Source organism: Lolium rigidum, chromosome 1 (assembly GCF_022539505.1).
Source record: "Lolium rigidum isolate FL_2022 chromosome 1, APGP_CSIRO_Lrig_0.1, whole genome shotgun sequence".
NCBI lineage: Eukaryota > Viridiplantae > Streptophyta > Magnoliopsida > Poales > Poaceae > Lolium > Lolium rigidum.
In genome coordinates, this window is record NC_061508.1 from 219,029,457 (window position 1) to 219,054,509 (window position 25,053).

Consider the following 25,053-nt stretch of genomic DNA (forward strand, 5'->3'; position numbering starts at 1 on the left):
AGCCTATGTAGTAAAAATATTATAATATATATTTTTTTTTTTAAAAAAAAAAGGGTTTCCTATATGACTAGCAGGCTAGGGATGGATAGGGAAGGACGCGAGCCATTTATTTGGATTCTGAACAAGGTGTTTTGTTCAGATAACCCAATAGCCATTTGAGGTTCGCAACTTAGAGGCGGAGATTGATCCAGCAGTGGAGTCTCTAGCTATGGCTATTGATCAGCGTACCAACAAGCCGTTAGTGCTACTAGGTGGTTAGCCGTTAGGCATGTAAAGAATGTGTTATTAGACATTTCCTCCATTCTGATTTAATTTATATTTAAAAAATGAGATAAAATAGCGTTTTATTTATTTGTAGTACTACATAGATTAGATGTGTGAACAACCAATTCAAGCTACATTAAAAATAACAACGTCTAATAGAAAGAGAAAAATCGCTTCATTTTAAATGTTGTTGTTAACTAGAAGCTAGAATGCAAATTATTTTAAAGCAAATTTTAGGTTTAGAATGTAGACTATTTTAGAGCGGATGGAGTAACAAGTAATACCCAGTTCTTTCATCGCACAATGACAAATGGGTGACCAACAATGTTTTATCTCAGATCAAGGTAACGAAGAAGGTATAGCCCATCGGTGATCTCTCAAATGTGGTAAGCAGGCAAATTACACAGGAGGCGCAGCTCCTTCAGCAAGCGCGACGGCAGGGGCGGAAATGACAGGGGAATTACGTACGAGCTTCTTCTTTCTTTCGACAACACTGCTTCATGCAAGAAAGTATGCAGTTCAACAAACTGCAATTATCTTGAGCGTCCTACCGAGTGTTTGGGTTGTATTTTGTCAGTAAGGCATTGAGCCCAACTTTTTTTCGATAAAGAGAATATATTAATATTAAAAGATACCAATTACATCCAGCATCTGCAACAACGCAACACCATAATGGCAGTACGGATGCACACAGCTAAAAAAAAACTAAGAAACAAAAGTCCCGCTACAGTATTCTAGGCCTAGCAACAACAATACATCCACCACCAAGACACACCTGAAATACAGACTCTTCAAAAGCGACGCCTCCAAGAAAAAAACAGTGCACCAGCATCGTCGTTGTCCGACCAAAGATCTTAAGTTTTCACCATGAAGATAGTCTCCACTCTCAAAACAAAGCCTCCAACAAGGTCAGTGACAGGCACAACCAGACATTGAGCCCAACTAACGACCAACTCAAGCACAACGCAAGCGAACAAGATCGGGCTTTTCGCGCTTCTACCTTGACAAATCCAGCTAGCTCTTCTAGTTTGAAGACAAATGGTCGAGCATAGCCAACTCAGTAGTATCGCCGACCTTTAAATTCTCGGCGTCTGCAAAGAATACAGATGTACATATAAATATACTTGTAATAATGTATGATTATATTATGTCATCACCGGCCTCACTGATTTTTTTGTTTTACTAAAATGATGACATAGTGGGGTCGAAATATGTATTTAGATAGTGGAGCAATGTGCAAATTTCAGCCTCATGGGTTCAAAATTATTGGCCACACCCTTGTCTACTACTAAATCATATATGCCTTGACATGTTTCATGCTTACCTAATCGCTGAATATGGTGGCGTGAAAATTTCTGATGCATCCCAAACCTATCTTGTCATGTTGAAATTTACATAGAGGGATTTCCCGTAAATATTCCATAGACATATCTTAGCTTCAGTGTGGTATGGCTCTTCAGCCATGTGGTATTTATATTCGGTCATGGCTTATCGTAGTACTATGAATATTAAAAGCTCATCTAACGAAGGAAATCAAGTTTACAGTCCTTTCATGTTCTAGCTCTCTCACCACCTGCACTTGGTTGATGTTATTGCAGCTATGAGAGGTAGCTAGCTCAAAAATACAACGCATATGTTATTTGAGATGTATTTCCGGTGGTGTGTATTGGCTGGCTTTACAAGAAAATTCACTATTGCGAGCTTGTTGGCTAACTCATGTTTTCCTTACTGACATGGTGACATAGTATGTAATTCATAATCTTTTCCCTCTACAAAACATGGCAAAACCACACACGATCCATCTTTTATAAATTGTCCCAACAGCCAAGTTCAACTTGAAAGCATTTAAAATAAAGAAGTGATGGATGCTCGACCCTGAGTCAGTTGAGAACTGCCTCTCGCTACTAATGGAAGAGCTTGGGCCAATAATCACTATTGTCGCCTCAATGATCCATTGAGTGCTTCTCGTGTGGTGAAAGATCGCATGCCCGTCGTTCTTGCTGGTGGGGACTAGCGGCACTGGCACCCCACCCAAGTTGATCGCCCGACCTCTCGGCACCGACGCCTTCGGCGACGCGAGGATACCATGTGTGGAGAACTCGGTGGTCTCGTAGAAGGACATCATGCTCCTATCCATGGCAGCAGTGGTGAGTGAGAAGGAGAAGGGAGGTGGTAGCGCATGCAAGACTAGCAGATGTGGATCATCGGGAGGAGATATAATATGTGGTTGTTGTGTTGTACGTTTGTCGCCGGAGTTATTTCATCATAGGGAGACACACCAATGTTTTGGGAAGCTGCAACGCCGGTGTCTCAGAAACCGAGTAATTTTCTTTTAAGTTTACCTATCATTTGAAAATGGACAAAATGGCAAAAATCAGAAGAACAAACCAGATTAAATGAGGGTCGCCGTGGGATGATATGTCTTTGAACAAGCGGACATGGGTCAGTCCGTCTGTACGCAGCGCCCCTCGAACGGACCGAAACAAGTATATTTTATGTTCAAAATAGGTCAACGCCCGTTTGAGTTCCCCTTAAAGATGGAGATTTCAGTATCTATGGAGGCCCTAGCTCTCTCGCTATTGATCAACATCCTAACAAGGCTCTTAGGCATATAAAAGGTGTTTTTAGATACTTTTGCTAATTCTGGGCCGACGGAGAACTAGTTTAGTTCTCATTCCACTCTTCGAAAATTGGATTGTATCGTGATTTGGGCTAGCCATGAGTTGTAATATAAGTTGCAACTAAAATTATACTACTTGTGTATGAGTTGTAACTGATATTATACTACTTGCGCATGAATTGCAACTAAGAAAAATGACTCCTAACATTGGATTGCTGCGTGATTTGTGCTAGTAATAAGAACTAAGATTCAATAACGTTAGCTGACTGAGTTAAAAAAAAATTACCTGGACTACGGCGGGCTTACGCCAGCCTGAACTCATATAACAACACTCAAAAGAGTTTTACAAGGGGCATTACAATTGGTTTTAGAGGATAGAGAGGAAAAAAACGCACTAGATCTCAAGGCGGATCATAGCCGTTACACCAAGAATTTAGAAGGGAGGAAGAGGAGGATGTACTACAGCGGTAGGCCCAAAGCCTAGCATCCTCAATGCAGCGCCTTACAACCAAGGAGAGGGGCTCCGCCACCCCATTGAAGGCGAGTGCGTTCCTCCGCTTCTAGATACTCCAGGCGATCGCCGTGTTAATAGTGGTCTTCTCATATGTGCAGCATCGCGACAGCCAGAAGTCGAAGAAGCGAAGAGTGTCGTGGGTGTCAAACTCGCGATGAAAGTAGCTCCAAACCTCTCGGGCTCGAGGGCATAAGTAGAAGGTGGTCCATATCCTCATCTTGGGGGAAAGACATGTAGGTTGCAGAAGAGCTAAGAAGGTGTCAGAACCGCTGCTCATTGGTGGGGAGGCGCTTCTTCCTGGCGAGCCAGCAGAAAATCTGGGCAACACGACTCCAACCAATAGTCGCTATCTCATCGATCTGCAGATTGCTGAAAGAAAAGGTGTAGAAACTTTTGTTCGAAATATTATTATTAGTGAGACGACATACACGGAGATCCGAGACATCCGGGCGTAGGACCACCGAGTTCACGTCGTAGGCAAGGACACGAAGCTCCGCCGTAGCAGCATGCGAGAGGCGAGGAACAAGAAAAAGGTTGATGCCAGCAGAAAGAGCAGTAGCAACACTAAGGTTAGGGCACAAGGAGTGGGAGAACATGTTGGGAAAGCGCTCACGGAGAGAGTAGCGGCCAAGCCAGGAGTCGAGCCAGAAGGCAGTGGCATCCCCTGTGCCGACAGTGACAGAGGAGACGGCACGAAAGTTTTCAATACCAGTAATGATGTCCTTCCAGACCGAGGTATCCAGGTAGTGGTGGTCTCCCAAGTCGCGGGAGGCCCCCCACCCGTACCAGCGATGGAACCAACATGCCCAAGGAGCGGTAGAGTTGGAGTGCAACTTGGTCAGGAATTTGGTGAGAAGGGCGGAGTTTTGGGCTGTGAGGGAGAGAACTCCAAGACTGCCAAGGTGCTTGGGGGTGCAGACCTCAGACCAAGCCACTTTGCAGTGGCCACCGTTGCAAGTTTCCTCCCCGGTCCAGAGGAAAGCCCGACGCCTTTTGTCAATGGCTTCAACCACCCCAACAGGGAGGAGGCCAGCCCCCATGGTGTGGGAGAGCATAGCAGTGTGGATAGAGTTAACAAGTAACAGTCGGCCACCGATAGGGAGGCACCGCCCCCTCCATCCAGAAAGCCGTATGTCACTTTTGGTCATAATCGGAGCGAAGTCAGCGATGCGGAGCTTATGGGTGGACAAGGGAAGGCCGAGATAGGTTTGTGGAAAGGAGGAAACAACGCATCCAAAATTGTCGGCCATGGCAAGGCAGTATTAGTATCAGTTTTGATGGGAACAAAGGTGCTTTCATGAAAGTTTATAACAAGCCCAGTAGCGGCAGAAAAGGGATCTAAAACATTTTTGAGGTTGGCAACATGTTCAGGAATGGCCCTAATGATGATTAGAGTGTCATCGACATACTGAAGGACAGGGCAGAGAAGGTCGTCGACAAGAGGGTGGAGGAGAAGCCTCTCTCGAGAAGCTTGGAGAAGCATCTGCTGGAGCACATCCGCCACGATATTGAAGAGAAAGGGGGAAAGGTGGTCGCCCTGCCGTAGGCCACGGCGGCATTGAATCCCTCGCCCAGGGATGCCGTTGAGTAGAAAGGCGGTTTGGCTGGTTTCGTTGAGCATCTTGATCCAAGCGCGCCAGAGTTCTGGGAAGCCTTTGGTCTCAAGAATTTTGTCGAGGGCCTCCCAGCTGATAGAGTCAAAAGCTTTACGGAAGTCAAGCATGAAGACTGCCGCAGTTGCGGATCTCTTGTGGCAGGCCTGGACAATGTCAGCCGCGTAGACGAAATTCTCGGCGATGGAGCATCCGGAGATAAAGCGGGTCTGATCGGGGTGCACCAGAAATGGGATAAGGTCACGGAGGCGAATGGTGAGACACTTGGTGTGGTGACTGAGTTAATTATTAGTCAACTAGTAAAACCCACTTCTTTCATCCCACAATGACTTATGGGGTGACCAACAGTGTTTTATATCAGCGCACTATGACGGAAAATACCCCTCTAGTATAAATTATTCGATGATGAAGCAATACAAGAAACTAAAAAAGTATGCAGTTTTGCAAACAAAAGTTACCTACAACGCCCTACCTACTGTTAGGTTGTATTTTGTTCCCAACTAACGGACAACTCAAGCACAAGGCAAGTAAATACACTTTTTTTTTTTTTGCATTTCTACCTTGACTAATACAGTCCTAGTAATGGTAGAGCATATATATAGCCAAGTCAGTGGTATTGCCAACTTTTGAATTCCCGGCACCCGCAGAGAATACAAGATACATATAAATATACTTGTAATAAAGTGTGAATATATAATTACGTTATGTCACCACTGGCCTGGTTGCGTATTTTGTCCTTCTACAACGATGGTGTGATGGCGTCAAAAATATATGTGTTTAGACAGCGGAGTAATGTTCAAATTTTAGCCTCAAAGTTCAGAATTAGTGGTCACATCATATCTAATGAACCATATATGTCTTAAACTACTTCTTGCCCAACCGAGGAAACTCTGGATACATCCCAAACCTATGTTGAGATTTCCATTGAGGGATTCCGGTAAATGTTCCATAGATGTATCTTAGCTTCATCGTGGTATGCATGCTGTTCAACTATGCGTTATTTATATTTAGTCGAGGCATATCGCCATACTATACATATTAAAAGCTTGTCTAACAAAGGCAAATCAAGTTTATAGTCCTTTCTTGTTTTAACTGTCAGCCACTTACACCTGATTGACATCAAAACAACTACTAGAGGTAGCTAGCTCAAAAACACAATGAATATATGATCGAGATGTATTTATGATGGTGGATATTGGTTGACTTCACAAGCAAAATCACTATTTATGGGAACTCATGTCTTTTTACCAACATCATATATAAATTATAAGCTTCTCTTTCCATGAAACATGGCAAAAAAAAAATATACTCCATCTTCTATAAATTGTTCCAACAAGCAAGTTCATCATGAAAACATTTGATGATAGGTTTAGTGTCTTTAATTTCCGGGAACTTCATCTCTGCGGTTATGCCATTCTTCCTATGTAACTAGAATGTCTCACGTGGTGCATGACGCGGGCCAGCACATGATCTTGTCTTGTTGAGTAACCTACTATGGGAATGGAAAATAACTGCATGAAAAACTCAGGAAGTTAACCAATGTACGATATATGTGGTAATATGTTTACATGCCCGGATCGTGACCTTTTAATGTAATAGAGCACAAATAGTGTACGGTTTCGCCAACTGATGTTTATGATGTAGAGCGAGGACAATTGGATGGCGTGGCTTCTTGATTGTGTGGATAGGTTCCATTTTTTTATGAGTCAATATGAATGTAATTATTAGTATACAACATAAATTTGTCATTGGAGGATGGATTTGTACCTACCACACCAATGCGTGTAAGTACAAAAAAATATTTATATTTATTATTGCAGTGATGTAAACATATTTTAGGTTTCTTTTTGTGAAATACAGTATAGAGGCTCAAACATACGTACATACACTCGCCCTTATGAAGGCACGCACACCCTACCTCTATGAGCACCTCCGAGAGACTGAGTCCAAGAAATTGATCCGACGGATCTTGAGATTGCTGAAGTCACCACGGGCGCCTCGCTGTCGACGGGAATATCAGCTCCCACTGAATAAAATTCTTCATTTTAACGATACACCAAATATGGGATTTGAATTGTGGTAGGTTGAAGGTGTCACTGCCTTCTAACTATCCAACCAGGTTGGTTCTCAACATATTTTAGGTTCTAATAATGGTTCTATAAAGATGATGCTTCAATTAATTTTTTTAATGAACATCAACTAAAAGTTGTTAGTCGCCAGGATAGATCGCCGATGCAAACCAAAAGAGCTGCAGAATCCAAAACCGAGGGACGCTTTGGAGGTCCGCTGCCCAAGCCAAAAACCATGTCCCTCCCACCCTCGTTCCTATCGCTGCCACCACCGATTTGAAGCACGCACGCACTCGCGAGCCCCCACATCCCACCCCCAATCTACTGCATGTTGCCACCCTCCACCTCACGGCGCCAATGGAGACAAATGGTCGAGCATAGCCAACTCATTAGTATCGCTGACCTTTAAATTCTCGCCGCCTGCAAAGAATACAAATGTACATATGAACATATGCTGGTAATAATGTGTGAACATAGAATTATACTGGCCTCACTGATTTTTTTGTTCTACTAAAATGATGACATAGTGGGGTCGAAAATATATGTATTTAGATAGTGGAGCAATGTGCAAATTTCAGCCTCATGGGTTCAGAATTATCGGCCACACCTCGTCTACTAAATCATATATGTCTTGACCTATTTCATGCTTACCTAATAGCTGAATATGGTGGCGTGCAAATTTCCGATGCATCCCAAACCTATCTTGTCATGTTGAAATTTACATGGAGGGATTTCCCGTAAATATTCCATAGACATATCCTAGCTTCAGTGTGGTATGGCTCTTCAGCCATGTGGTATTTATATTCAGTCATGGCTTATCGTAGTACTATGAATATTAAAAGCTCATCTAACGAAGGAAATCAAGTTTACAGTCCTTTTATATTATAGCTCTCTCACCACCTGCACTTGGTTGATGTCATTGCAACTAGGAGAGGTAGCTAGCTCAAAAAATACAATGTATATGTTATTGCGATGTACGTATTTCCGGTGGTGTGTATTGGCTGGCTTTGCAAGAAAATTCACTATTGCGAGCTTGTTGGCTAACTCATGTTTTCCTTACCGACATGGTGACATGGTATGTAATTCATAATCTTCTCCCTCTATAAAACATGGCAAAACCACACATGCTCCATCCTTTATAATTGTGCCAACAGCCTAGTTCAACTTGAAAGCATTTAAAATAAAGAAGTGATGGATGCTCGACCCTGAAGCGGTTGAGAACCACCTCTCGCTACTAATGGAAGAGCTTGGACCAATAATCACTATCGTATACGTATCGAGGGTCGCCTCAATGATCCAGTGAGTGCTTCCTCGTGCGGTGAAATATCACATGCCCGCCGTTCTTGCTGGTGCGGACTAGCGGCACGACAGCCCTCCCAAGATGATGGCATGACCTTTCGGAACCGACGCCTTTGGCGATGCGAGTATGTCGTGTGCGGCGAAATCGGTGGTCTCGTAGAAGGACAACATGCTCCTATCCATGGCAGCGGTGGTGCATGGTGCAGTGAGAAGGAGAAGGGAGGTGGTAGCGCAAGTGGATCATCGGGAGGGGATATATTAGGTGGTTGTTGTGTTGTAGGTTTGTCGCCGGAGTTATTTCATCATAGGGAGAGACGCCAATGTTTTTGAGAAACCGCAATGCCGGTGTCTCAGAAACCGGGCGACGGTGGTGTGCATAATTTTCTTTTAAGTTTATCTATCATTTGAAAATGGACAAAATGGCAAAAATCAGAAGAGCAAACCATATTAAATGAGGGGGAGCCGTGGGATGATATGTCTTGGAACAGGCGGGCACGGGTCAGTAGTCTGTCCGCATCACCCTTCAAACAGACCGAAACAAATATAATTTGTATTCAAAATAGGTCAGCGCGTTTGAGTTTCCCTTAAAAACGGAGATTTGTGTATCTATGGAGGCTCTAGCTCTCTCGCTATTGGTCAACATACTAACATGCCCATTAGTGCTACTAGGCTGTTAGGCATATATAAGGTGTTTTTAGATACTTTTGCTAATTCTGGGCCGACGGAGAACTAGTTTAGTTGTCACTCCACTCTTCGAAAATTGGATTATGCCAATGAGAACTCATGTCTTTTTACCAACATCATATATAAATTATAAGCTTCTGTTTCTACGAAACATGGCAAAAAAACATATGCTCCATCTTCTATAAATTGTGCCAACAAGCAAGTTCATCATGAAAACATTTGATGATAGGTTCACTGTCCCTTTAATTTCTGGGAATTTCATGTTGGCGGTTATGCCATTCTTCCTATGTCATAATATGTTTACAACCTATATAGATTTATTATCACAGAATGGATTTGTACCAGCCACACCCATGCGTGTAAGTACGGAAAATGTTTACATTTATTATTGCAACGATGTGAAAATATTTTAGGTTCTAATAATGGTTCTATAAAAATTATGCTCCAATTAATTTTTTCTGAACATCAACTAAAAATTGTTAGGGCATGTACAATGATAGAGAAGGCATGTCTTCTCTTACACTTCCACGTCATCTAGAGAAAGCCGTAGAGATAACTCATACAATGCATTATCTCTTATTGTCATCCCTAGCAATTAATGATAAATAATTAATTTTTAGTAAGAAATTAATTTGCTAAGGGAAGACATATCGTACAACGCATAAAATAGCCTTCTCTTATTTCTAAGAGATGGATCTCTTAGCTAAGGGAAGGCAGCCATCTCTTTCTTACTTCTCTCTCCTCCAACTAAGCAAAAATCCTACGTGGCTAGGCTAAGAAAAGGCTGATGTCAGTCCATTGTACATGCCCTTAGCCGCCAGGATCATATCGCCGATGCAAACCAAACCAGTGGTAGAATCCAAAACCGAGGAAGAGGGAGGCTTTCGGGAGGTCCGCTGGGCAAGCCAAAAACCCTGTCCCACCCTCCTCGTTCCTATCGCCGCCACCCCCAATTTGAAGCACGCACTGTCCCCTGCCAACCCATCGCGAGCCGCCCCCACACCGCGTCCCAATCTACAACTCCCACCTCCACCCCGTGGCGCCAATGGAGACCACCCCGCCGCCGTGTCCGTGTCCAGATCCGCCTGCCGCGCCGCGCTCCCTTCCGCGGTGCCACGCCAGGGTCGCGTCAGATTACTTACATATTGGCAAAATTAGATGATCTGGTGCAGGTGATTGAAGGATCCAAGCCAGATTATGGCATTTCAGGAAGAAAGAGCAACTCGTGAAGTGCATAAAGGTTTTGGATTGCCAATCACGGCTTGATCAAGTGGTATGTGCATTTTCATGACCAACACATTGAACTCAGAGACTCTTCAAAGTGGGTGGATGCTTGGATAATCTAGACTAGAAGAGTCTGGAGCCACATGATATGTGAAATCTAATACTCCCTCCGATCCCTTTTAATTGACTCGGATTTAGTACAAAATAAGATAGTTAGGAAAATTGTGATGCTATCTGTAAGTTTCCTTTAGAGGCTGGTTTTGAACTTCTTAGAGATGACAATAGTCCGACAATGTGGATTTCTCTTATAAGTGAAGAGTGACCGGGCGAGGCCCTTTTTTGGTATGTTTGCTACACTAATTAAGCAGATGACATATGTACATTTAGTGATGTCATCTTCTGGTTATATCCATTATGATAGACGTGTACAATATGTACTAATGCAGTTGCATGGATGAAACAAATTAAACATAAAATCAAATAAAACATTGTGCAAACAATTACCTCGTGATCTACAAGAGTGAAGTAAAAGAAAAAAATCAAAGCACATGCAATTGGCACGCTTCATTCTTATGCTGTGGATCCACATGCCCAAGGCTTGTTACAGGAGTTAGCTATCAGTGGTTCTAATGCTCAAGGTTTGACTTTACAAGATGGTATTATCAGACATCATGACAAGGTCTGGATAGGGGCTAATGTTGGCCTCCAAACTCAAATCATCTCTGCTTTTCATGCTTCAGCAATGGGAGGTCACTCTAGTCGGTTTTGGTGCTAAAATCCCACCGGTGAATATTTTCGAGTGTTACAATTCTTGCATTTCTGATTTTGTTGCGGAGTTAGGCATCATGTCACTTTCAGTTAATAATTTTTTCTTACGTGATGAGAAAATCTGCAAGGGTGTACCGTAGATTAGAGTTTACCTTGGTTTGTTTTACTAATGTTTTTCTAGGTTATTTTCCATTTTATTAAGCATTTATGGTCTCAAATGGTTTAGGTTTAGACTACTACAAGAATTTTGGTATGCATCGCTATATACGATTGGTGTTTTGGAAATTGGTGTTTTGGAAATTCATGTTTCTGTTTGTTCTATATTGTGTGGAGTGGTGTGGAGTGGAGCGTGGATGACCAAGATCGTTGTAAGGAGACATGTTATCGACCGACGGTTATAGAAACCTAATTATAAACGCAAATTAGAGTGGAGAATTCATAGTAATTTTGACTCTTTTTAATTGAATTTTTTTAGAGAACATAAATGCGGTATGCTGACAGGTCTACCATGGCAGTCACGTTGTGCCAGGACATCATGCAGACGGCGCGGCGAAGCGTGCTTTTTCTTCTAGTATGTCTTAAACTACTTCTTGCCCAACTGAGGAAATTCTGGATGCATCCCAAGCCTATCTTTTCATGTTGAGATTTTCATCGAGGGATTCCTGTAAATACTCCGTAGACATATCTTAGCTTCACCGTAGTATGCATGGCTGTTCAACTATGTGTTATTTATATTTGGTCAAGGCATATCGTCATACTATAAATATTAAAAGCTCATCTAACAAAGGCAATCAAGTTTATAGTCCTTTCTTGTTTTAACCGTCATCCACTTACACTTGATTGACATCAATACAACTACGAGAGGTAGTAGCTCAAAAACACAATGCATATATGATCGAGATGTATTTATGATGGTGGATATTGGCTGACTTTACAAGCAAAATCACTATTTGTGGGAACCCATGTCTTTTTACCAACATCCATATATAAATTATAAGCTTCTCTTTCCATGAAACATGGCACAAAAAAACATATGCTCCATCTTCTATAAATTGTGCCAACAAGCAAGTTCATCGTGAAAACATTTGATGATAGGTTTAGTGCAGTGGCGGAGTGTGACTAAAATATTAGTCAGGGCCAAATATCAACTGCCGTGGTAGTATGGACTAGTGAAACTAAATCTTCTCATTAGATCATTATGTAGCAGATCTGTGAATGAGATAAGCTGATAAAAAATGATTTTCACTTTGAGAAGACTAGTCCATCTCCCAGGTTGGCCTCCATGACGCGCCACCACTGGTTTAGTGCCTTTAATTTTTAGGAACTTCATCTCGGCGGTTTTGCCATTCTTCCTATGTAACTATAATGTCTCACGTGGTGCATGTGACGCGGGATGGCACATGATCTTGTCTTGTTCAGTAACCTACTATGGGAATGGAAAATAACTGCATGAAAAACTCAGGAAGTTAACAAATGTATGATATATGTGATAATATTTTTACATGCCTGGTTCATGACCTTTTAATGTAATAGAGCACCAATAGTGTACGGTTTCGCCAATTGATGTTTATGCTCTAGAGCGAGGACAATTGGATTGAGTGGCTTGTTGATTGTGTGGATATGTCATCGACCAACGCGGTTGCCATGTCATTGCGTTGTGTGTGGTTTCTCAATTACTTTCTCACCATTTTACTTAACAATTGTGACTTGTGAGACAACCTCCTGCAATACTTCTTTCCCGTGAATCAACAATGTCCCACAAAAATAATCTCGGTAAGAATCTTAAACCAAAAAAAAGTAAGGGAGAGGTGACCGGGTGGTAGGGCTGGCTACCGGGAGAACCCCTCTCCTCGGCAGATAGCAACATGGCCATGCATCCGTATGGAGGCCCATGAATGTGACAATTTGTTGTTTCCTCACGTTTCAACAAGGATGTGTGTGCCAATGTGGCATTGATAAGGATGATAATAAGAGGAGCTCCAAGCAGATCAATATAATGCTCGTTAATTACGTACTTTAAAATAGACATCTATATGCATTGATTACCAAATGTTCACTTTATCTTTGCAAAGTGACAAAGAGGACAATACCCGGATCTAAAAGATGTGTTGGGAAATCGAGAGACCTTGCTAAAAAAAATTAGTAATCATCACAATGTTTGCAAAGAGGAGAATTTTAGTACATGAAATCCAAATTCAACCGCGAGAGAGTACTTATTGTGCGGAACTTGCATCTCAAATTTCTTCCCACCAAACAAGAAAGAAGTTTTTTTTTCTTTGATCTAGGGTAGACTCACTTTAGCACTTGCGGGTTGATGTTATCTTAACTATTTGAGCCGACATCTCTTCTAATTATGTAATTCTTGTTTAGTGGGGTTCCTTTTTAATGTAAAATATGCTATACATATAAGTGCGCATGTAATAGTGTAATCTTAGCAATTTCATGCGAGATGATGGCTAAGTCGGAACAAAGAGAAATGACACTTAGCAATCAGGAGATTGCTAAGTTGAAATAGAGAAGCTAAAAAAAAGGGGGGATTGTCTTCTACGACCATTTTACGTGTACTAGAGAACTGCAGTATAAAGCAATAAAGATCATTCTTCAAGTAGAAGTTGTTAGTTGTAAGGATTAGATTTCTGTTCCAAACCAAACAACATAATCAAGACATATCAATAAAGATCATTCTTCAATTAAAAGATATTTTAAGCTGCAATTAGAAGTTTTTAGATGATTGTAGTCCTACCTTGAGTATATATATCAACAAAGATCTGGGTATACCAGGATCCCAGATGCAGAATAGTTATTTTACATCCACTCTATTTCTTTGCAACCGTACGTTATTTTGTATATCACGTAAATTTTATCTTACTTTGAAAGTTGACAAGAACATAAGAAAATATAGATATGATGTAATTTTTACGTGATATATTAAAATACGATGTAAAATAAGGAGTACCTATTTATTGTGTTTTTACACTGTAATGATTCATATGTTGTGTTTCTTCTGTCATTTTTTGTGAGTCAGTATGAATGTAATTATTAGTATACAACATATAAATTTATTAGTGGAGAATGGATTTGTACACACACATGGATGTCACCGTCGATTTATTAATCGAGATTTTCGCTCGCCGTGATAGATGGAAAAGTAGCTCCTTTTTTTCTCCTTTTGTTTGAATCCTAAAGCAAAACGGTCGGTGATGGAACTAGCCATACCCATGCGTGTAAGTACAAAAAATATTTATATTTATTATTGCAGCGATGTAAAAATATTTTAGGTTCTAATAATGGTTCTATAAACATTATGCTTCAGTTAATCTTTTTCTTCTGAACATCAACTAAAAGTTGTTAGTCGCCAGGATCAGATCGCCGATGCAAACCAAAACAGCGGCAGAATCCAAAACCGAGGGGAGGCTTTGGGAGGTCCGCTGGCCAAGCCAAAAACCCTGTCCTCGTTCCTATCGCCGCCACCCCCGATTTGAAGCACGCACTGTTCGCTGCCAACCCATCGCCAGCCGCCCCCACCCCCAATCTACTACTCCCACCTCCACCCCGCGGCGCCAATGGAGACCGCCGCCGCCGTGTCCGTGTCCAGATCCGCCTGCCGCGCCGCGCTCCCTTCCGCCGCGCCCCGACAGGGCCGCGTCGCCTTCCCCCGCGCCGCGCCCAGGCAGCGCCTCGTCGCGCGCCGCGCGGCTGCCGGCGACAATGCGGAGGAGGAACTCCCCATCGAGAAGAGTCGGTCCCCTTCCTCCCTTTCCCTCTGTTGTCACCCGCAACGCCGTCTGACCGTGTGTGTGCGCGCGCGCTTGCAGGGATCGCTGCCTACCCGACCGTCATGGACATCAACCAGATCCGCGAGATCCTGCCCCACAGGTGAGCTGATGGCTCGCTCAGAGCACTCTGATGGCTGCTCCTGCTGGATATATTTCCAGGATTACTTGCTTATGTTTCCTTCTATATTCACTTAGTTGAAATCGCTTGCAACATATCTGCATATTTGCATTTATGCAGTCCAGACTACTCCAGGTGACCCTAGGGTCAAATACAACTATATGACCATTCCTCAAAACTTAAGCTACATCTACATGAGCATTCCTCAAAACTTAAGCAACAGCTATATGAGTATTCCTCACAGTTCAAGCTACAACTAATGTTGGCCGAAAAACATTGGTGCCCCAGTCAACCGCCATTGTAAGTGCAGCATATAAGGTTCTCGTACATGCACAGTAAGTGACAAATTAGCACACGTGTTCCTCTCTGTCTAGCTCATGTAAATTCGTCTAAATAACTTCAACTACCCAGTACAACTTCGTCGTTTTTTCTCAACCCCTCCCTGCCCTCTATATGAACATATGGTTCGAGGCTCACACTGCTTTGTAGTACTACCTACTGCAGCTTAACCAAACAATGCGAGTCTCTTCTCAAAACTCCTAGTATATCTGTGTAGAGTGTGTGCGAGTTGATATTAGTCACTACAAGTTATATAGTCGTAGACTTGATATCTATTTTCATTCAGAACTTGAATGGTTTGAATCCTACTCCATAGGCAACTAAGATAAGGAGATGATTCAATACGTAGGCACAGACACAGCTGGTTCGAATGAGCGGCGTTGCGGAAGTAAGTTGAACCGTCTGGCTTCGTCCTGCGAAAAAACCAAGTACGGCATCTACCTGCTGAAGTGTGGGTGGTAGATCGACGTAGTGTTTGGTAAACACTTTAATTCCTCGATGCCCAATACTCCTAGATCACGCTTCTTTGAGTTTTGTAAGAAGTAATGCGTGTCAGTATGTCGGGGTCACCTAGCTGGCTCATGCCCCTAACGTCCTAGTATTTTACAGATGATGATGAGGAATATGGATACTCAGCTATGTCGCAAACATGCATGTTATCTCTTAGGCTATGTTTGACACCACAGTATTATCGAAGTACTCACAGAATACTTTAGTTTCTAAAAATACTGAAGTATTAAATTTTTCGATAAAGGGAATATACTAATATCATGAAGATACCAAATACACCCAGCCTCTGCAACAACGTAATACCCTAATGGTAGTACGGATGCACGCAGACAAAAAAACAGAAAAAGAAACTAAGAAATAAAAGTCCCTCTACAATATTCCGGCCCTAAGAACAACAATACATCCACCACCAAGACAACACCTGAACTTCAGACTCTCCAAAAGCGACGCCTCCAAGAAGGGAACAGTGCACAAGCGCCATCGTCGCTAGATCAAAGATCTTAGGTTTTCACCCTGAAGATAGTCCCCGCTCTCAATTAAGGCACAACCAATTAAGGCCAGACAATGGATTTTCACCCTAAGAGGTCAGACTCTTGAAGTTCACCTGTGTTGCCGCCCCTACATTCATATTGCTGCTGCGAAGTCCAGAACACCAAGCAAGTCCCTCATCAGTGTAGAGACTTGAACCTCCATTTTTAGTCCTCCAATCCGGCCTTCATGATATTCTCCGCCTCTGACTTCACTATGGACCAAAAAGTCACCTGATGGCAAGAATGGCAAGAAAGAACCGAGCTTCGTGCCGCTCCCTCCAGAACCAAACGGCCGGAATAAAAGCATGGGTGCGCACGACCGAATATACCACCCGATCCAGCAAACTCCAGGCAAGAGGTGCACGGTTACATTCGCCGGCGGAGCCTTCCGGAACTCAACACTCTGGCCAGATCAAGAAGGACATGCCTCAGGCAGGTCTTCATCTTCGGCATACATAGCGTGTCAGTATAATTCTTGGAAAGGATTCTGTTCATGTTGTTGCGTGTGCAATCTGTGATCAATATATTGAAAGGAACTAATATCATATCAATAATTTAGGATGAAGCCACCATGGATCTTTGAGTTGGCGATCTGCTGCATTGTACTGGTGTTACTATTACTACCTCCCGTGCCATCACTAAAGATAGCATTTTAGGTGTTGGCGTGGTTTCCAAAAACAACTTTGACTTCGAATGCACTTTATTCAGTAAGAATGAAATTATAGTATTATCAGCATTTTTTTCAAGGAAAATCTTCTCGTATAATTTTTGTAAGGCTGGTCTATATGCGCACAAAGGTATTGCTGGCAAAGCTGAACTCGTTTGACTGCATGCATTCCAGGACACCACCTTTAATTCAATGTAGCATGATGCTTTTGGCTAATTCATAATATATGCGCTATGGTAAAACCGTAAAAGCATTATATTCTTGACATGTTGTAGCCTACTACCTGAGAGAAAATATGCTTACGTGAGTATGCAACTGTTCTGCTACTCCTTTTCTAACTTCCTATGAATTTTGATCTGCATGTTAGGTTCCCATTCCTTTTGGTAGATAGAGTGATCGAGTACAAGGCAGGAGAATATGCTGTTGCAATCAAGAATGTCACGATAAATGACAACTTCTTCCCTGGGCATTTCCCAGAGAGACCCATAATGCCTGGTGTTCTCATGGTTGAGGTATGCACTGAATCTCTGTATCGCTGAATCTCCATCCCGAGTCATCTTGTCTAATCTCTTGATTTACTGTTTCTTAAGGGATAATTAAGTTGTCTTTACATCACCCATCATGATACCGGTACATTTGTGGTCGAGCAAAGTATTTGTTTAATTTAGAATCCTGCAACTTAGTTCGCTTTTACCACATTCTATCTTAGTTTAATAATTCTATCCAACTATGTCATGGTATATGATAAACATGGTTTATCCATATGACCATATCCCTGTGCAACTGTTTTTTTCTTCTTAATACATGTTTTACTAATTTCATGTGTATACTTTACTGAACTCAATGAGGAAACCGCCATTTGTAGTAATCTTACTGCATAGATTGGTTTGTTCTCTCTGATGAGGAAGGAGTTGATTTCCAAAAGGGTTTTCAGACACAAACTTACTTATAGTGAACCATAAATCCATAACCATCATAAGTGATATGTAGCATCTATATGTTTTATTATAAAGATTTAGCTACAGCTACAGTGTTCTATACAGATGATGTCGATCTGAACCAATACCTGATGATATGTATGGACTATGGTTGTTTCAGACTCTCAGTAGTAGTATGTATTCTGCTGAGCAAAATGGCTAGATCATCGATAGCTGACTCTGAATTTATTATTGTTGTTCTAGCATCATCTAGACATGTTCTTAATTGCCCTCACATGGGAGACTTGTACCTTTATACACAGGCTATGGCCCAGGTTGGAGGTATTGTCATGTTGCAACCTGAAGTTGGCGGATCCCAAGACAATTTCTTTTTCGCAGGGGTTGATAAGGTGAGGTTCCGGAAGCCAGTAATTGCTGGGGACACTCTGGTCATGAGAATGACCCTGACCAAGTACCAAAAGAGATTTGGACTTGCAAAGATGGAAGGAAAAGCTTATGTGGGTGGCGACGTGGTATGTGAGGGGGAGTTCCTCCTTATTAGCGCGACCGGGTAAACACAAAGAGACCTGGCAGTGTATGATCTTCTCGGGAAATCTGATTAGAATGGGACATGGTCCATTTATTGAGAGATTTGAGCTGTCAACTGAACTTACAACATGTGAGGCAATCTTTTACATTAAGGTATAGTTGTGTAATGCACCATATGCACGTAGTTTTGGCCTGTTGGGGCCGAGTCGAGCTATGTTGCTGTTGTAATGCAAGGTTACAATCTGTTCTATAGTCGTTTGGTGGAATAAACTATGATTGTTCGATTGTGCTTGGTGATTGTCTATATGCATTGTGGCATGACATGGTCTCATGGATCAAAAACTCTTCTCCATTTCTGTCATATTTATGGCATGTCAACTGACAGCACTTCCTGTTGAGCTTTTCTGTGGTAATATCAATAACAGTTTCCATGATTTTCCTTTCAGCTGTCACATGCTTACTTCACATTATGTTGTATAAATAAGTAAGGCAGAGCTCGGCATTAAAATGATTTTTAATCGTTTATTTATTGAGCATAGCGATGGTGGTGCTAAGCTTCTTGACCTTATCTTCTAAGCTGCATCAGCATCCAGGTAAGAGGATGTTCTCAACGAGTCAGCATCGTGTTTATGGCATACCACTAGCACCGAATTGTCATTTGTTCCCTCTGCTGCAGAGCCGTCTTTATTTTATCAAGAGGCCATTAGAGGCCAAATGAACACGCAAAATCGGCAACTAGGATTAGTCAATTGACGGGTGTACATCAACATGGTAGTAAAACTATTCTGGCTTTGGGAAGCTAACTCGAGGATCCAAGCTTATCTTGCTCAATGGTCATCTCTCTTCCCCGGGCGCCATTACAAGGTAGTAATACCTTGAATTGAGTTCGTCCTGACTCCTGAGGAAGAATGGCTGACCTTGCGGCGCCGATGAACATGAAGAGGAAAGATGCTGAGGTGGTGGGCGGCCATGGATTCTCCATCTTTCTTGATCCTAAGAGGATCAGACTACATCTTCAGGTATGGTATGGTAGATAGTGTCCTCTGTTGAGCATATTTACAGTTTTGTTTCATGAGTTTAGGTAGAAACAACTGAGTTAAATTATGTAAGCATGGAGAACTATATATAATCGGACTAATTAGCATTAGTAATACCATATGAGATGGAAGATGATCCTAAGAACTTGTTGGCCTTGCACCTTACAGCTGATTAAGTCAACTTCATATCTAGCGAGCTAGCTAGGATTAACTCAACTCAATTCATCATAATAGTGCATTAATTTGTATTGAAAGGACAGAAAAACCCTGGACATGATGGAAGAGGATGAACCACTGGTGCATGCTCCAACTTCTACTGCTACTGCGCCAACCATCATCCATGACAAGGTGAACATCGTATCCGTGGGCATATCTTCAGAGCCACCATCCAAGGTCAGTGAAGATCAGAGCGCTGCGGCACAGGCACCCATGGACATGGAGATGGACACAGATGGCCAGCAGCACCAGCCGTGCCAGAACGTTTCCTTCTTTTCAGGTTTGCGACAATCATCTCAAATTTCAACATTGTTCATGTTAGAAATTTGAGGCGTATGATCATATAAAGACAAGCAATCACAACACGATAAAGAGATTTATTAGCGAGGTTTGGCGAACTCGCCTACTCCGTACGGGCTCTCATCTCCTTGTACTAAATGGACATCATACACCGACTACAAAGCTAGGTCATCAGACAACATGTCGCAGGACCATCCCCTCGCGATCTCTTATCAGCTTTTGTCTAGTCCGTTTTTACCCATTGTGTCTTCTTCATGTATTAGACCCAGATTAAACGTGTTCGACTGAAACATCAAACCTTACGCCAATTACAAGTCTTGCTGTAGCACAACGTATACACATGTTTGACATATATCTAACAATCCATGAGAAAAAATATAAGACGGTAGCATGTTGTTTGCATGTCTAGTGCAGTTTATCTATAGGTATGTTGTATCCTAGATTATGCTGGATCCTGATCCAAAAATTCTTGGAGAGTGAAAGTTTTTTTTTTCCTTGGCCAGGTGAATTCTGAATACCCTACTAATTGCAGGTTTCTTCTGACTTCTGAATGGCACTCGACAGAAAAGAAAATATCCTGCGGAAACTGGATCCTTGATGAGATGTAGCCAGAATAGATAGAGCGTAGAGCATGTATATTCATGTTATTGCAGTGTAATGCTACATTTATATAGTGGTAGAGATTTGTGCTCTATATTTTTTTTTTTTTTGCTGTATAAAAATGAAAGGACTCCGGAGCTGATAAAAAAGACGAATCCCTCATATTACAATACATGATTGTGAGTAGCAACATTGAAGAAACACAAGCTGTTATGGCTGACTCCATGTTATTTCACGTTCAATTCCGGCACAGAAGTTACCATACTGCCAAAATGTAAAACAATAGAGTTGGCTACAATACCGTTACTATAAGAAGATACACTACCATGCATCTTGCAAAAGTAAAACTAAACATAAAGAAAAATGTCCAAAAGAATAGACGAATTCCTGAGATCTTGTAGATTCGAATTTGACAGGAAATCATCTTAGTGTTCTCGTCCATAACCTTCTCCTTACTTTCAAGCAAACACAGAGCATGCAAGAAACAACATATAACTTCTCCAGCTTGAAATTTCATCAGGAAAATATTGCAATTATCTGAAATCTTGTAAGTTACTTCTGAACTGATACTAGGATAAACTGACGTATAACTTGATTGGAGCAGTGTTGCTTCCAGCAAATTGGTCATTAATATGTTCCACCCGAGTTTGAATTGGCAGAATTCTTCACCAAGTTTCAAACTAGAAAACAACCTTGTCTTAATGTTCTCAAACTCAATGTTGATCCACCCTGAATTTAAGGAGGCTGCTAAGAATATATCTAAAACTACAAGTTTCAAACTAGAGAACAACATTGTCTTAATGTTATCAAACTCAATGTTCAGATATCCACCCTGAATTGACGAGGGTGCTAAGAATATATATAAAACTATGTATACAACCTAGACTTGTATAGCTTTTAGGCCCAAGGCTCATGCTTCATCTTGTATATGTACTACTCCCTCCGTTCCTAGATATAACGTGTATAGTTTTTTGAGAAAAGACTCCGAAATATAAGGTATATTGCCTTGAACAAACTGTATGGATATTTTTTTAGAGATTTGCTTGTGTTTCCTTATATTTTGAAAACTCCTCTATTTTATCATGTCAATTAATCCCGCTAAAACCTTGCGTAGCTCTCCATGTGCGTTTCTTAATTTCCGTACCAGAAACTATACACCTAATATCTAAGAACGGAGGGAGTAGTTCGAGAGTGGGATTATCGGGCCATCTCTAGTTATTTGACACTATTGAGGTGTGTTGTTGTAATACTAGTGTCAATTTTAATTTTTTCATCCTCCGCAGAAAAAAAAACGGTCTTTCATACTGTAGCTGACATGCAACCATGTGAGAAGCAATCAAGAACAGTTAGTCAATGGTTTGCCTTTCAACTGCCACATGAAGCATCCTATAATATTGAGCAAAGACTAAAGAAGTTAGTAGCACTCTGTTTTCGGGGGATTAGGGAACATAAATGGCACTTTCGCCAATTTGGAAGCATATAAGCAGGGAAGAAGTAAGACAGTGCGACATGATTGGTGAAATAGAATTTTATTCATTCATGAGTATAAGGAGTTTCTGTAGTTAATACAGTATAATTATAAAAGGTGAGTTGGTTTTGGAGAATTGGGTGTTTGACTGTGTGCATAGGGTTCACGAAGCCTGTTTATGTCCAGCAATGACTGCGTCCGGATACAATATTTTTGCTCTTCTCCTTCGGCAGCTTCTTGACTTCATCTTCTACGCTCACATAGTCACATAGCATCAGTGCTAGGTAATTTTTCTCTTCTTTGGTTACACTTCAGCACCCAGAGAGGCTTCTCAGCAAGTCAGCAGCATGTTGCTGGCAGACAAAAATAACGACCACTAGCACCAGTTATCATTTGACCCATCGACTGCGGAGAGGTCTCTATGTTAATCCGAGAAGATTAAAGGGAAAATTAATCACCAACATGGAAAACGTCAACTAGGATTAACCAATAGACGTGTGTACATCACATGTTGCCTAAATTTATTCTGGATTGGCAGAGTGACTTCATGATCCAAGTCATCTCGGTTCCATGGTCAGCTCTTCGTTCTCGGACGCCATTACGAGCTAAAATCCTGTTATTAATTAGGAAGGATAGGCTATAACTACCCCATATATAGTATCTCGAGTCCGTCCAGCTGAGGAAGATGACTGACCTCGCGGTGCCGATGAACGTGAAGAGGAAGGACGTTGAGGTGGTGTCTAGCCACGGATTCGCCATCTTTCTTGATCCTAAGAGGATCAAACTACAGTTACAGGTATGTTATGGTAGACAACAATGTCCTGTGTTGAGTTCTAGCTAGGAACAGGCGTTCAGTTTTCCTGCCGTTAGATCCCCCAGATTCAGCTCTTCGGCAGCGGGGGCAGCGGCGGGAGCAGCGGCGGGGGCGGCGCCGTTGTCCTGCGGCTCTCCATTTCATGAGTTCTAGTTAAAAACTGGAAGTAAACTGGCCTGCATCACCTAGCTTAGCATTTATTTTTACCTTCTTCATTTTGCTATTTAGCTTTGCTCGTCTTTTGGCCCTCGGCCTTTTGTTCTTGGCGCCTTCTTAGCTAAAAAGTTTTGATGCTTGTTCGAGAAAAAAGAAATCCTAAACTGGTAGTAACTGAGCTAACTTATATAAGCAATGGAAGACCTAGATTCTGAATATATCAAGGAAAAAAATAGCGGGCTATTTGATTTAGCGGACACCTCGTCCAGAAGCTATTGAAGCTATAGTGGAGCTATAGCGGAAGCTAAACCATTTAGCGGTTTTCTCTATAAAAGCAATATATGTCATAGAAACAAAAAAATTGCAGCATACATATCATGGAAAATAATATTTGTCTTTGTCTTCAGGATTATTGCATTGCTTATAATGTGCTACGGATCTCCAAATCTATCTACAATCCTTATTTCTAAAAAAATTACATGGGATGGAATGAAATGGAATTGAATAGGCAGGGAAGTATGTAACAGGAAGGAAAGACGTAGCAGTTCTAGTGTTTGAACAGACAATCAAGCTTCTATATACAAATTATTTTTGGCGATTATAGTGTCTGACAGCTGAAACAATTCACCGTCGAACATAGAGTAAATGAAAAAGGAGTAGAAACAATCCAGCCCGAGTTTCGGACGTGGTCGGTCGTCTCGATTCAGCCCGTGACTCCCAAGCCAAGGCGTCGTGTCCTGGACGCAGCAGCCCGACGAAAACATGTATTGGGCTTCAAATTCTAGTGTCATGGGACAATTATGTTAGCGACGCTCTAGCTCCTCTAGCGGCTACACTATTTAGCGGTAATTAGCGGCGCTTTAGCGGACGTAGCGCCTATAGCGGAAGAAACATGCTTAGCGTCGCGGAAGGATGTCTGAGAAGCTATAGCGGTGCTATAGCGAAGCTATAGCCAGCTATTTTTTCCTTGGGAATATATAGCCAAATAGTTAGGAACTAGCAGTCATTGACCTGAATAACAAGAAGTAATTAGCACGTAATTGTTAGTGCTAATACCATGTGAGATGGATGATGACCCTAAAGAACTACTTAGCCTTACTGGACCACTACCCTACGGCTGATTTGTCAACCTCATATCTGGCGAGCTAGCTCCAGGATCATAGTGAAAGATACCAAGATTAATTCAACCAATTCATGATAAGATTGCATCAATTTTTTGTTGCTAGGATGACAAGGTCGTTGACATGATGGAAGAGGATGAACCACTAGAACATGCTCCAACTGTTACTGCTACTGCGCCAACCATTGTCCATGACAAGGTGAACATTGTATCCGTGGCCGTGGGCATATCTTCAGAGCCACCATCCAAGGTCAGCCAAGATCAGAGCATCACGGCACCGGCACCGGCACCAGCACCGGCACCGGCAGCGATGGACATGGAGATGGAGGAAGATACGCAGCCCTACCAGCCGTGCCGGAATGCTTCCTTCTTTTCAGGTTTGTGACAATCACCTCAAATTCCAACATTGTTAATGGGAAAAAGTAAGAAGAGGGTAGCAGGCTGTCTGGTGCAGTTTACCTATAGAAAATAGCCTAGATTATGATGGATCCTGATCCGAAAATTCTTTCAGAGTGATTTTTTTCTGTGGCCAAGTAAATTCTGAATATCCTACCAATTGCAGGTTTCTTCTGACTTCTGAGTGGCACCCTACTGAACAGAAAATAGCCTGGATTACATAGGATCCTGATGGAGCCTGCTGGGATGTGGCCAACATAGATAGAAGCATAGAGCATGTCAGTTTCATGTTGTTGCAGTGTAATTCTATCAGTACATGTTGTTGGTCTAATCTAAATATACTGATGTAACAGTGTAATGGTTACTAGTATATCTTATAAATTGCATCGGCAGATTTTGATTGTGGACAATTATCCTTTTGTAAGGTATACAGGATTTGGGAATTTTTTTTGTTATTGACAACCCAAAGGTCCTAGCCTCAACTC

At 41.9% G+C, this 25,053-nt stretch overlaps 2 protein-coding genes across 3 annotated transcripts; both read left to right on the forward strand.

The window, feature by feature from the left end:
• Positions 1-14,603: 14,603 nt before the first annotated feature.
• Positions 14,604-18,752, forward strand: LOC124683168 (3-hydroxyacyl-[acyl-carrier-protein] dehydratase FabZ-like). The gene is made up of 4 exons (XM_047217733.1): positions 14,604-14,793; positions 14,871-14,931; positions 17,363-17,507; positions 18,236-18,752. The coding sequence occupies exons 1-4, from the start codon at positions 14,619-14,621 to the stop codon at positions 18,485-18,487; spliced, it is 633 nt and encodes a 210-aa protein (XP_047073689.1). The 5' UTR covers positions 14,604-14,618; the 3' UTR covers positions 18,488-18,752.
• Positions 18,753-19,149: 397 nt separating this feature from the next.
• LOC124683169 lies at positions 19,150-20,656 on the forward strand. 2 transcript variants are annotated; one of them, XM_047217734.1, is made up of 3 exons: positions 19,150-19,480; positions 19,754-19,994; positions 20,547-20,656. In XM_047217734.1, the coding sequence occupies exons 1-3, from the start codon at positions 19,370-19,372 to the stop codon at positions 20,555-20,557; spliced, it is 363 nt and encodes a 120-aa protein (XP_047073690.1). In that variant the 5' UTR covers positions 19,150-19,369; the 3' UTR covers positions 20,558-20,656. The 2 variants fall into 2 exon arrangements, with proteins under 2 accessions (XP_047073690.1, XP_047073691.1); XM_047217735.1 differs by having other exon boundaries at positions 20,518-20,606.
• Positions 20,657-25,053: the final 4,397 nt, after the last annotated feature.

Bases quoted from the DNA above. Each gene is read 5' to 3' on its own strand.
- LOC124683168 (XM_047217733.1), top strand. From the start codon at position 14,619: ATGGAGACCGCCGCCGCCGTGTCCGTGTCCAGATCCGCCTGCCGCGCC. The intron at 14,932-17,362 runs GTGAGCTGATGG...TCTGCATGTTAG, and splicing joins CGCGAGATCCTGCCCCACAG to GTTCCCATTCCTTTTGGTAG. The intron at 17,508-18,235 runs GTATGCACTGAA...CTTTATACACAG, and splicing joins CTGGTGTTCTCATGGTTGAG to GCTATGGCCCAGGTTGGAGG.
- LOC124683169 (XM_047217734.1), top strand. From the start codon at position 19,370: ATGGCTGACCTTGCGGCGCCGATGAACATGAAGAGGAAAGATGCTGAG. The intron at 19,481-19,753 runs GTATGGTATGGT...TTGTATTGAAAG, and splicing joins GGATCAGACTACATCTTCAG to GACAGAAAAACCCTGGACAT.